The 13,952-nt window shown below is 37.6% G+C and overlaps 1 protein-coding gene across 8 annotated transcripts in view; it reads right to left on the reverse strand.

The window, feature by feature from the left end:
- The window catches only part of trpm3 (transient receptor potential cation channel, subfamily M, member 3), a 514,307-nt gene that overhangs the window by 54,137 nt on the left and 446,218 nt on the right, over positions 1 to 13,952 (reverse strand). For all 8 annotated transcript variants that reach the window (XM_062025461.1, XM_062025459.1, XM_062025460.1 and 5 more), the window contains one exon: positions 4,183 to 4,323. In XM_062025461.1, the coding sequence (XP_061881445.1) occupies positions 4,183 to 4,323 (141 nt within the window). The remainder of the gene's footprint in view (positions 1 to 4,182; positions 4,324 to 13,952) is intronic.

The following is a 13,952-nucleotide window of genomic DNA, read 5'->3' on the forward strand; positions in this document are numbered from 1 at the left end:
AAAATATATGGATTTTTTTTTTTTTTTTAACCTTTAGGGCCTACGCGGACCATAAAGGGTCTCAGTCATTAAACTGTTAAAAATAAGTCAAATTATTATTATTATTTTTATTTAACGCTTACAGTAAATCTCTATATCAACTTGAGGTTGATATAACGTAAAAAAAAAAAAGGTTTTCTGTCAAAGACAACTTTGTTTTTTATAGTAAAACTGAAATATGCAGTATATAGTAATTACAGCCTTAAAAGATCAATAATGCAGGACACCTGATTTTAATTATTTAATATTTTTGAGTAATCACAGTGAAAAGTTAAATAAAATCCTACTAAATATATTTGGGATCCAAAAGGTCCCCCACTCATAAAGTGATACCTTTTTATTATTTTTTTTTTTACTTTTAACACTTAAATTACGAGATATATCTGTCGATTTTACGTTTGAACTATTATTTTGTTTGTTTTATGCTCTTTTGTCGAATAAAACTTTGATGTTTTTATATGGCAACCACACAATATATGCAATATTTTTTCCACATAAAACATTTTAAAGTGATATTTTTTAACTAATAATTCATTATAACATAGATTTTTAGTCTTTTTTTTTTTTTTAGCAAAGGCAAAAAAAAGAAAAATAAAGACAAAAGAAAAAAAACAGCCTGCATGGCAGCTTTTGTGTCAACATTGCAACTTAGATTAGATTTCACCTCATCCCACTTTTTAAAAATGTTTTTTTTCAATTTTTGCAATATTATCAATTTTGCAATTTTTGCAGAATGTGTGGCGGGCCGGTAAACAATTAGCTGCGGGCCGCAAATGGCCCCCGGGCCGCACTTTAGACACCCCTGGTTTAAACGTTGCGGCTTCATTACATCATATTTTTAAAGCAGATTCTGCATAATTTGGGCTAAAATTAAGAGTCAAAATAAGTCTTATTTATGTCTGGTGTGTATTACAGTGCAGTGATTGTATTGTTTTTATTATCACGTTGTGGCGATTAATAAAGATATTCACCAGGCTCTTGTCAACAATGCTAATCTTGATGCTAATATATATTCACCGCGACAATCTAATTTTTATGAACGTCATCTTCGACTCCTGCCTCGTCACAAAACACATCGGTGAACCTTTGGCTTAGCGATGTGGGTTGACAGTTATGACAATGCTAACAACACGGCTAATGATCGTAACTGCGACCGTCAAGTTGGCCACGTTTTTGCAAAACAACTTAGGCCTGTGCCTTTGCAACACGGAGCCCAGTTGTAACTTGGAGGATTTACCCAGGGTGTGACGGAGTATTTCCACGTCGTGGCCGTGTTGTAGTGGCCGGGTGACAACCGTATAGCAATGACGCTCTGATTATCCTTCGGGGTAATGGTGAGTACTGTAATCCAGTGGTCCCCAACCTTTTTGTAGCTGGGGACCGGTCAACGCTTGAAAATTTGTCCCACGGACCGGGGGGGGGATATTTTTTAATTTATTTATTTATTATTTTTTCTTCATAAAGAAATACAATCATGTGTGCTTACGGACTGTATCCCTGCAGACTCTATTGATATATATTGATATATAATGTATATACATTGTGTTTTTTATGTTGATTTAATTTATTTTTTTTTATTATTATTTTTTTTTAATTTTTTTTTTTTTTTTAAATTAAATTTCTTGCGCGGCCCGGTACCAATCGGTCCGCAGACCGGTACCGGGCCGGGTTGAGGTGGGGGGTAGGGGGTAGGGGGTAGCGGGGGGTGTATATTGTAGCGTCCCGGAAGAGTTAGTGCTGTAAGGGGTTCTGGGTATTTGTTATTTTGTGTTTATGTTGTGTTACGGTGCGGATGTTCTCCCGAAATGTGTTTGTCATTCTTGTTTGGTGTGTGTTCACAGTGTGGCGCATATTTGTAACAGTGTTAAAGTTGTTTATATGGCCACCCTCAGTGTGACTTGTATGGCTGTTGACCAAGTATTCACCTAGGTGTGAAGAGCCGTAGATATTATGTGATTGGGCCGGCACGCAAAGGCAGTGCCTTTAAGGCAGGGGTGTCCAAAGTGCGGCCCGGGGGCCATTTGCGGCCCGCAGGTAATTTTTTAACGACCCTACGGCACATTCTAAAAATACGATGAAAAAAATAATAAAAAACATAAAAAGTGGTATAAAAGAGCAAACAGGTGAAATGTAACAAGATAATGTTGCATTATTTACTCTAATAACACAAAGCTGCCATGCAGGCTGTTTCTTTCTTTAAAAAATAATAATGAATCAAAATCAATGTCATTATGAATTATTGACCTATTCAAGGCTCCATTTACTTCACATTAAATATTCCACTTTGAGATATTTGGGGGGAAAATGTTGCATATTTTTTGGTTGCCATTTAAAAAACAACGTTTTTTTTAAAGAAGGTCCTAAAACGAATAAACAAAAAACATAAACAACAATAAAACTTGTAATTGACGGATAGATCTGAAGTTGATCTTGAGACTATTGTGGTTAAAGTTAAAAAAAATGTTGGATTTATTTTTTTAAACTTTACTGAGCAGTACCCTTTTGGATCTCCAATGATTTTAGTGGGACTTTTTTTTTTAAGTGTCATTGCTCAAAAAAATAATAAATTAAAATCAATGTTGTTATGAGTTATTGACCTTTTTAAGACTCCAATTATTATATAATATCAAATATTCCACTTAAAAATTTTATTGGGGGAAAATATTGCATATTTTGGGTTTTTTTCCATTAAAAAACACGGTTTTCCTTGACAAAAATGGCATACAACTTAAATCTTTAAAAGCGTTATATTGACAAATAGACATACTTGCCAACCCTCTCGTTTTTAGCGGGAGAATCCCGGTATTCAGCGCCTCTCCCGACAACCTCCCGGCAGAGATTTTCTCCCGACAAACTCCCGGTATTCAGCCGGAGCTGGAGACCACACCCCCTCCAGCTCAATGTGGACCTGAGACTGAGTGGGGACAGCCTGTTCTCACGTCCGCTTTCCCACAATATAAACAGCTTGCCTGCCCAATGAACGGAGAAGTTAAACAGGACAATACTGCCATCTAATGGATAGCCAACGGAACACTGAAATTCAAGTTTTTTGTTTTTTTTCTATGTAAATAAAATAAATATATATATATATATATATATATATATATATATAGCTAGAATTCACTGAAAGTCAAGTATTTCATACATATATATATATATATATATATGAAATATATATGAAATACTCGAGTTGGTGAATTCTAGCTGTAAATAACCACGCCCCCAAACCCCCCCACCCCCTACCCCCCACCTCCCGATATTGGAGGTCTCAAGGTTGGCAAGTATGCAGATAGACCTAATGTTGTTCTAGAGATTTAAACCTTGAATAATAATAATAATAATAATACTAAATAATGACACATTTTTAATATTTTTTTTCGACCAAAACCTTTTGGGGTCCCCGGGATCAAGTCTGAGTGGAGGCCTAAATGTATCTTTTTTATACATATATTGGTATTGGTTTTTAAAATAAAAAATATCAAAATGGCCCCCGCTTGCTTTGATTTTTCAGTGTGCGGCCCTCAGTGGAAAAAGTTTGGACACCCCTGCTTTAAGGTTTATTGGCGCTCTGTATTTCTCATACATTTTACTCTTTGAAACCGATACCCATAATTTTGAAACCGATACCGATAATTTCCGATATTACATTTTAAAGCATTTATCGGCCGATAATATCGGCAGTCCGATATTATCGGACATCCCTACTACTGACCTTTGGACAATTAGTTGCCAATTCCGCCACTTGGCTCAATGTTGTTCACCAAATATAAAATTTTACAGACACATGCTTGTCCCTCCCCCCAAACCTTTCTACCAAATGTTGTGGTGATTCAGCCTAATCCCCTAAAGTTAAGGTGGATGTTTTGTGGAACACGTTAAGCTGTGTGAGAAATTTCAAGTCAGTCAGACTTATGAGGGCAACATTTGGGGTTGAATAAGAGCGCCAATTGCAATTGTATGAATTTCTAATGCCCTCTGACATTGTAGTTCATGCTTTTTAATGCCATTTAAGGCCTTCATTTTTGCTAAATCCTTTTCAATTACGTTGAATGCTTTTTATTGACCCGCGGGAACCCTGGCTAACATTTGCTGTGAAAGAGCCCAGGAAGAGTGTGTCGAGTATTTATGGAAACGCATACTGACCGTATGGAACCAGAACTTGACGATGGGCGCGTTGTAAAACTCGTAGATCTTGCGTCCCATGGGGATCAGGCGGTGGCGGTTCTGAACCTCCTCCACATCCTTCTTCCTGGATGTCTCCGTGGTTACCTTTCCCAGCATCGCCTGGGGAAATGCCGACCCCGCATGGAGCGAAGAGGAAGGCGGGCGGGCAGGAAAGCGGCAGGAAAGCGGGATGGCGTCGGGGGAAGAGTAACATGGATGGATAGGGTGTGGAGTACAAGTGAGGAAAGAATAAAGGATCAGTTTTGTTTTTTTTGTTGTGTAAAATGTTTCTTTCATCATCATGTCATGTACAAAGAAGCAAGCACGGGCAATGTCATCATTCCAAAATTGTGAAATGCGTGTTTGAGGTGTTTGAGGTGAGTGACAACTGGTGACACACAATGACACGGACACTCATGGATTTTGTCTCAGACAAGAGGACGGACCAGAGGAGACGAGAAGATGATGACAGGTAAAGAGACAGAAAAAGAAGACATCTTGTTTCCATCTGGGACACAATCCCTAATCCATGAGAGAGAGTACGGGTATGGAATAATTTTTGTAGCAAAACTATTTGCAATTGCGTCCCTCAATCTGTGCGTCTCTAATCCGATTCACTAATTTGTGTGCCTGTATCTCAAGCTCTGTGTGTGTAATCTGATTCACGTGTTTGTGTACTAGTTTGTGCGTCTGTAATTCAATTCACGTGTTTGTGTACTAATTTGTGCGACTGTATCTCAATCTGTGCGTCTGTAATCCGATTCACATGTTTATGTACTAGTTTGTGCGTCTGTAATTCAATTCACGTGTTTATGTACTAGTTTGTGTGTCTGTATCTCAATCTGTGCGTAATCCGTAATGCGTAATTTGTAATCCGATGCACGTGTTTGTGTACTAGTTTTTGTGTCTGTAATCCGATTCACATGTCCGTGTACTAATTTGTGTGTCTGTATCTCAATCTGTGCATCTGTAATCCGATTTGCGTGTCCGTGTACTAGTTTGTGTGTCTGTATTTCAATCTGTGTGTGTTTAATCCGATTCACGTGTTTGTGTACTAAATTGTGTGTCTGTATCTCAATCTGTGCGTCTGTAATCTGATTCACATGTTTGTTTACTAATTTGTGTGTCTGTATCTAAAACTCTGTGTGTGTAATCCGATTCACATTTTTGTGTACTACTTAGCCTGTCTGTATCTCAATCTGTGCGTCTGTAATCCGATTCACGTGTCCGTGTAATAATTTGTGTGTCTATATCTCAAACTCTGTGTGTGTAATCCGATTCACGTGTCTGTGTACTAATTTGTGTAATTGTATCTCAAACTCTGTGTGTGTAATCTGAATCACATGTTTGTGTACTAATTTGCATGTCTGTATCTCAATATGTGCGTCTGTATTCCGACTCACGTATTTGTGTACTAGTTTGTGTGTCTGTGCGTCTGTAATCCAATTCACGTGTCCGTGTACTAGTTTGTGTGTTTGTATCTCAATCTGTTTGTCTGTAATCCGATTCACGTGTCCGTGTACTAATTTGTGTGTCAGTATCCGTGTGTGTGTATTTAGATCCGCGTGTACATGTTTTCATTTGTGTGTCTGTATTTCCCTCATTGTGTGTGTGAAAAATGTGTGTGTCTGTGTATTCAGATTTGTGTGAAGCACGCGACTTTTGCGACACTTATGTGTCCGTGCAGCGATCTGAACGTCTTGTGTCTCTGCAACTTCACCTTTCCTTTCCCTATACTCACCACACACAGACTGAGAAAAGCTAACTTGTTCACAGATAACATGGCTGATAACTTATGTGAAGAAGACAAAAATACTTCTAAGTTACTGCTAAAAACACAAACTTTTACTTACAGTCGGTGTTAAAAAGTCCATTGTTGTACGCTTCAACACATCGAAATAGGGGCAGATTTTTTTTTTCACACACAAATCGAAATACAGACACACAAAATTAAAACAAGCAGATCTGATTACACACTACGGTTGTCCCGACACCAAAATTTTAGTATCTGTATTTTTTGATTATTTTCTAAATAAAGGGGACCACAAAAAATGGCATTATTGGCTTTATTTTAACCCAAAAAATTGTACGGTACATTAAACATATGTTTCTTATTGCAAATAACAATGTTGTACTTACATAAAAAATAGCTAGAGAACATATCAGACAACTTGTATATAAAAATATCGATGTAATCATTGTAGTGTCGACTAGATACGCTCTTGTACTTGGTATCATTACAGTGGATAGATCCATGTGTTTACATTGAGGAGCGCTAGATTGCTGTTAGCAGAAAGCTATTGTATCCTCCGACGGTGTGTAGTGAAGCATGTTTAGCTATTTCTCGTCCTGCAGGGATGATACTTGTAAGAAACTTACTTTATTTGTCGCCATGGATGCCAGGATCAGTGATTTACGAGTAGCTAAAACACTGCCGACTGCGGCTGGACATTAGCCGCTAGCTACCTAGCCATGTTTTAAAGCACCTCTTCCTGAGGGCGTTTCAGTGTTATAACTTCACCTTTATCGTTAGTTTTTAAGCCAAAATGCGTCCATTCTCCCTTTTCTGTTGACACACCGCCACTAGTTGTAAGTACTCCGTGGTTGTATCCGGCCATTCTAAGCCAGTAATTTCCAGGAGTTATCTCACCCTCTGGGAAGTTTTACTAATGTTTTCCAATGTTGTAAAAATGTGTAAAATGAATATTAAATTTCAACATTTATGTTAACAAAGATTTGCGTCAGCCTGCGACACAGTTATTTTGATAGTAGGCTAATATAGCGAATATAGACACTTATATCATGTGTTGTCTTCATTATAACACTTATATAAGGCTCTTATTTTTTTGCGGCTTTTTAAATTTTCGGTCCAACATGGCTCTATCAACATTTTGGGTTGCCAACTCCTGGATTAGATTGAGCTTTCAACCAGAATCCCAAGTGCAGTTCTGTCTTCTAGCCGTCCATAGCGTTTTTACTCGTATAGCTTCTTCATTCATCACTCCAGGCTTTGTAAGTTTTACAATATAACTAAAACAATTCCCCATGTGTGATGTCTGTAGGAGTGTTTTCATGCATATTTGTACATGCTTTCGTAATGTGATGAAGTTAGCATTAGCTAATATGCTAACACGTTTACGGGTGTCGGTGTTAGTATTTTTTAACTTACAACTGCATTTTTTTCTGTGTTTCAGTTGCGCAAATTTACCAAAACGTCACCGTGGATTTACTGAGTCCACTTAGCTGATTGGAGAGCTCGCTTCCGCAGCTAGTGTGTCCATGACGATGACTTCTATTTTATTTGATCGGCCGTTTTACTGCCGTGTTACAGACAGTGTTTGGAAACAATTAAGGTATGTAAATAAACATTTACAAAACCGTTCTGCGTAAATAACTCATTTCACAACGTATATATCTGCGGTTTATAGTCCGGTGCGGCTATTATACGGAAAAATATTTTTTTCGTCTAAAATTTAGTGGGTGTGGCTTATATACCGGCACGCTCTATAGTCCGTAAAATAAGGTATGTGCACACAGAAAGATAGTCTGGCACCTGGTCAAATTATTTTACCCCAATGTGGCCCCCACCAGCCAAAAAAGTTTGGGGATCCCTGGGTTAAGGTAAACATCCCAGCTATAATGACAGAGCATTTACAGGATAGATTTTTACAAAAAGTGTGTATATGAATATAGGCCCACACCCCCTTGCTTTTAGAGCAGGGGTGTCAAACAACGTTCCCTCTAAGGTGCGCACCTGCGCAATTGCGCACTGCTCACGCGTCCTCTGCGCACAGCAAATCTATGCCGCGCCAAAAATCAAATCCCACTCTAAACAAAATAAACAAATAGTTTGTTTTGTATGATTTTGCAATGCAACTGTGAGTAACAGGTGACGAAAGGCGGCCACAACAGATAAAACAATGTTTGTCAACACTGTTAAATTATTGTAACGTCTGTGGAGACACTTAAAGGAGGACAGGAACTCCATCGGTCCCTTTATTTAGCGAAATTGTTTGTCGGCCATAACCACACCAAAACAATGTGTAAAATACTTCTATCTAGCAAAACTGGTCGTTGTCTACCGTACAAACCAAGAAAAAAGCAACTCTTTGTCATCTGTTATATCAACAGCAGCCGCTTGCTCTCTCTCTCACCTGCACCAACACATACACTTTGGCAATTAGCCACTGGTGCGTTTATGGCCACACAAAAAGTTGGACAACTCCAACACTACACGTAAAGTGTAAATTTCAGGTCGTTTTACTATGACTCCTCAATCTGTGTGCTTATTCCACTGTCATTTGTTAAGAATGTTATTTTTTGGATATTAATCATGAAATTATGTTACAGGACTACATAATTGCTAATAAAAATATTTATTTTAAGGACAGAAAGTTAATAAACACTTCATCTCATGCAACATGTGAATGTTTTATGGGGAACTAAATGTGATCTCTTAAAGGGGTACACAATCTTTCCAAAGCAGGACCCCCCCACCCAGGCATAAAATACTATAGTGCATAGCTGATTTAAAAAAAAACTATCTAAGTGGGCCAAATCACATACACTACCGTTCAAAAGTTTGGGGTCAACCAAACAATTTTGTGGAATAGCCTTCATTTCTAAGAACAAGAATAGACTGTCGAGTTTCAGATGAAAGTTCTCTTTTTCTGGCCATTTTGAGCGTTTAATTGACCCCACAAATGTGATGCTCCAGAAACTCAATCTGCTCAAAGGAAGGTCAGTTTTGTAGCTTCTGTAACGAGCTAAACTGTTTTCAGATGTGTGAACATGATTTTTTTCACAAGGGTTTTCTAATCATCAATTAGCCTTCTGAGCCAATGAGCAAACACATTGTACCATTAGAACACTGGAGTGATAGTTGCTGGAAATGGGCCTCTATACACCTATGTAGATATTGCACCAAAAACCAGACATTTGCAGCTAGAATAGTCATTTACCACATTAGCAATGTGTAAGGACATTTCAATGTGACCCCAAACTTTTGAACGGTAGTGTACATTAGAAAATAATCTCTTGAAATTGACTACTGTCACTTGATTATAATAATAAGACATTTAAATTGTTATGTCAGGTTTGAGACAAATGTGCTGCTGGTATGACCACAGTGTGCACGTCTGTATTCCACTGAATGCTCAGGGTGTTTGTGCGTTTGCTCACACACATGAAAAATTAGAGGGAACATTGGTGTCAAACTCATTTTAGATCAGGGGCCACGTGGAGAAAAATCTACTCCCAAGTGGGCCGGACTGTGCTATCGTTAGTTTTTAAGCCAAAATGCGTCCATTCACCCTTTTCTGTCGACACACCGTCACTAGTTGTAAGCAATGTTCCCTCTAATTTTTCATGTGTGTGAGCAAACGCACAAACTCCCTGAGCATTCAGTGGAGCACACGTGAGCAACATCAGACGTGCACACTGTGGCCCCACCAGCGTCACACCTGTCCCAAACCTGACATCATAACAATTTAAACGTTTTATTAAAATAATAATAATCTGATATAAGTGATTTTGCCCTCTTACAATGACAATAACAAAAAAACATGTTTTTCATGACCTATGTGCGAGTATGTCTGGCTGCAGGTCCTGCTTTTAAAAGAAATGTTACCCCTTTCAGAGATTACATTTAGTTTTTGTAACTTTCTGTCTGTAAAATACATCTTTTTATTAGCATTTATGAAATCTAGTGACAATATTTCATGAATAATATCCTTAGATTAACATTCTTAATAAATGGCAGTAAAATAAGCACACATCTGATTGAGGAGTCAGTGTGTTACAACCTGGCATTTACACATTGGGTGGCGTTGGGGTTGTCCGACTTTTTGTGTGGCCATAAACGCAACACTGGCTAAGTGCCATGAGTGCGCGTGTTGGTGCAGGTGAGACAGAGCGAGTGGCTTCTGTTGATGACAAAGTTGGTTTAAGCCTGGTTTGTATGGCAGAAAATTACCAGTTTTTATAGATAAAAAATGTTTTACTAATGTTTTTGGTGTGGTTACAAACAGTTTTGCTCAATAAAGTGATTGATGGAATTCCTGTCCGTAAAGTGTCTTGACAGACGATAATTGAACTGTGTTGACAAAGATTGTTTTATTCATTGGGGCCACTCTTGTTGTCACCTGTCACTCACAGAGTTGCATTGCAAAATCATACAGAATAAATTGTAATGTGTTTATTTTGTTTAAAGTTCAGATGGGATTTTTGATTTCCTGCGCGGCATTAATTTGCAGTGCGCTGAGGACGCGTGAGCGGTGCGCAATTGCGCAGGCGCGCACCTTCGAGGGAACGCTGGTTGTAAGTACTCCGTGGTTGTGCGTTGCCGAACATGCTCCTCTGCTCGTAAAACCAGCAATAAAAAAAAAGAGAGAACCGGTATATTTTTAGAGGCAGTATAATACCATTTATACTAGTATATTCGTACTTTACTAGTACCGTTATACCGTACAACCCTATTACACACACACACATTGAGATAGACACACAAATTAGTACACGGAAACAGGAATCGGATAACAGACGCACAGATTTAAAAAGGCATTTGCAAATAGTTGTGCTCCAATATTACTTCCATAATTCATGCCTCCATTCTAACCACGGTCATGTCTAAGCACCCGTGAGGGAGTTTATTTATCGCTCACTGAGCACGTCAGCGGATGCTCTCAATGCAAGATCTGCATCAAACATGTTGCCTTTGCACAGAAAACGCCGCTCAGTTTGGATTTGACACGACACTAATTTCACTTCAACCGGCTTCCTTTTGAACGGAAGCTAAAGCTGAGCATTGTTGTTTCTGTGAAGGCAGAGATGTTGATACACGCCTTGTATCCGGTCATTAAATCTATCTTTATGACTTTCTATTAAGTATCCGACAGTGCATTTGTAGAAATTAGAAGCCGGGACACAAATTGGGGACTCGCTGCAAATGCGTCCTCTAACAAGAGTTGTTTTTTGGCCGTGTCCACAGGGTGAAGGACTTCCCTCGGTTTACTTTCTTCTGGAATCTGCTTGTTTATTTTGTAATGACATCACACTAAATGTGCGGCTATGTTCTTACGTGCGTCTCGAGTGTTCTTAACTCAATTGAATGGTCTTTAAAATTCAGCAATAACAAGCCATACATTTACTGCAAATCCCATTGTCCTCCATTGATTATTGTTGTAAAGTCTACCTTTTCTGAAAATGATTGTTTTCAAGTTTCTGACTTTCAGTAATAATGGCTTTAGTGTTTGGAGTTATAGTTATAGCAGGGGTGTCCAAACTTTTTCCACTGAGGGCCGCACACTGAAAAATTAAAGCCTGCGGGGGCCATTTTGATAGTTTTCATTTTCAAATAATAACAAAATATATGGATTTTGTTTTTTTTTACCTTTAGGGCTCCCGGGGACCATAAAGGGTCTAAGTCATTAAAATGTTAAAAACAAGACAAATTATTATTATTTTTATTTTATTTAACACTTATAGTAAATCTCTACAGTATATCAACTTTAGGTTGATATAAAATTAAAAAAACAAAAAGTTTTTATGCCTTTTCTGTCAAGACAACTTTGTTTTTTATAATAAAACTGAAATATGCAGTATTTCCCCCACTGCCCAAAACATTCGGAAAGCAATGTTTGATGTGAAGTAATTAGAGCCTTAAAAACATCAATAATGCAAGACACCATTGATATTCATTCATTGTTATTTTTGAGTAATCACAGTGAAAAGATAAATAAAATCCCATTAAATATATTTAGGATACAAAAGGTGCCCCACTCAAAGTGATACATTTGTATTAGTTTTTTTTTACTTTCAACACTTAAGTTACGAGATCAACTTCAGATATATCTGTCAATTTTACGTTTGAACTATTATTTTGTTTGTTTTAAGCTCTTTTGTCAGATAAAATGTTGATGTTTTTGTATGGCAACCACACAATATATGCAATATTTTCCACATAAAACACTTTAAAGTGAAATATTTGAAATAATTGGAGCCTTGAATAGGTCAATAATTCATTATAACATTGTTTTTTTTTTTTTTTTTTAGCAATGGCAAAAAAAGAAAAATAAAGATGGACAAAAAAAACAAAAAACAGCCTGCATGGCAGCTTTGTGTCAACATTGCAACTTTTTCTAGTTAGATTTCACCTCATTCTACTTTTTTCAATGTTTTTTTTTTATTTTTGCTATAGCATTTCCAGAATGTGTGGCGGGCCGGTAAACAATTAGCTGCGGGCTGCAATGGCCCCTGGGCCGCACTTTGGACACCCCTGAGTTATAGGCATGTCCAGAACACCCATATAGATATTTTAAAGGAAAACTGCACTTCTTTTGGAATGTAACCATCATCCCCAATCAAGAAAACATGTATTTCTCCTTTCTGTGCATTCAAAATACTGTAAATTCCAGACTATAAGCCACTACTTTTTTCCCCTATGCTTTGAACCCTGCAGCTTACAAAACGGTGCAGCTAATTTATGGATATTTCGATCTAAATAGTTTGTTTTCAAAACTAAACAAATACACTAAATAGATGTGTTGTTGTCTGTGCTATGGCGCCATTTTTTGGACAAGTTCACTCCCTGCAGGTGCTGCAGTGAGTGAACCCGCGGCTCTAGAGCCCGAGTGGCTCCCTGGAGCTTTTAAAAAAATGTATGAACATGGAAAAATAAGTTTTTTGTTTTAATATGTTTTTTTGTTGGAGGACAAACATGACACAAACCTTCCTAATTGTTAAAGATCCCACAGTTTATATTAAACATGCTTCACTGATGAGAGTATTTGGCAAGCGCCTTTTTATACTACTAATTTCGGAGGCCCTTGAACTCGCCGTAGTTTGTTTACATGTACATTTTTCTCCAACTCTGCCACAGAAAGATGTGTTTTTTGACACACCTTCTTTGTCTTGTTTTGTCCACCAAATATTTTATACTGTGCATGAATGCACAACGGTGAGCTTTGTTGATATTATTGACTTGTTGGAATGCATGACTGCAAGCTAATAAATGCTAACATGCTCTTTAGGATAGCTGTATGTACATATTGCATGATTATGCTTCGTTTTAGGTATATTTGAGCCCATTTAATTTCCTTTACCTATGTCATCTGTGTATTCAATTTATATTTGCATGTCTCATAACATTATCTGTATGTAATAATGGCTGCATTTCTAATAGTTGTTTGTGTACTATGTTGTTCCAGACCACAGCAAACGTTACTCAGCTTGCCAAAGGTTGCATTAAATCTATTAGAAGAAGACGACCTGCGTTTCCTTTAACTTGGACACACACATCTACACCTTTGGCCATTTTAAGACAGTCATTTCCAGGAGTTATCTCACCTTCTGAGAAGCCTCCATTTTACTAATGTAAAAATATGTAGAATAAATATTACACTTCAACATTTCTGTCAACAAACATTTGCGTCAGCCTGCGACACAGTTATTTTGATAGTAGGCTAATATAGCAAATATACACACTTACATCATGTGTTGCCTTCATTATAACACTTACATAAAGCTCTTATTTTTTTGCGGCTCCAGACAGATTTTTTTTGTATTTTTGGTCCAACATGGCTCTTTCAACATTTTGGGTTGCCGACCCCTGGTTTAGATTGAGCTTTCAACCAGAGGCACAAGTACAGTGCCATCTTCTAGCCGTCCATAGCCTGTTTACTCATATAGCTTTTTCATTCATCACTCCAGGCTTTGTAAGTTTTACGATATAACTAAAACAATTGTTACTT

The sequence above is a fragment of the Entelurus aequoreus genome, linkage group LG17, assembly GCF_033978785.1.
Source record: "Entelurus aequoreus isolate RoL-2023_Sb linkage group LG17, RoL_Eaeq_v1.1, whole genome shotgun sequence".
Lineage (NCBI taxonomy): Eukaryota > Metazoa > Chordata > Actinopteri > Syngnathiformes > Syngnathidae > Entelurus > Entelurus aequoreus.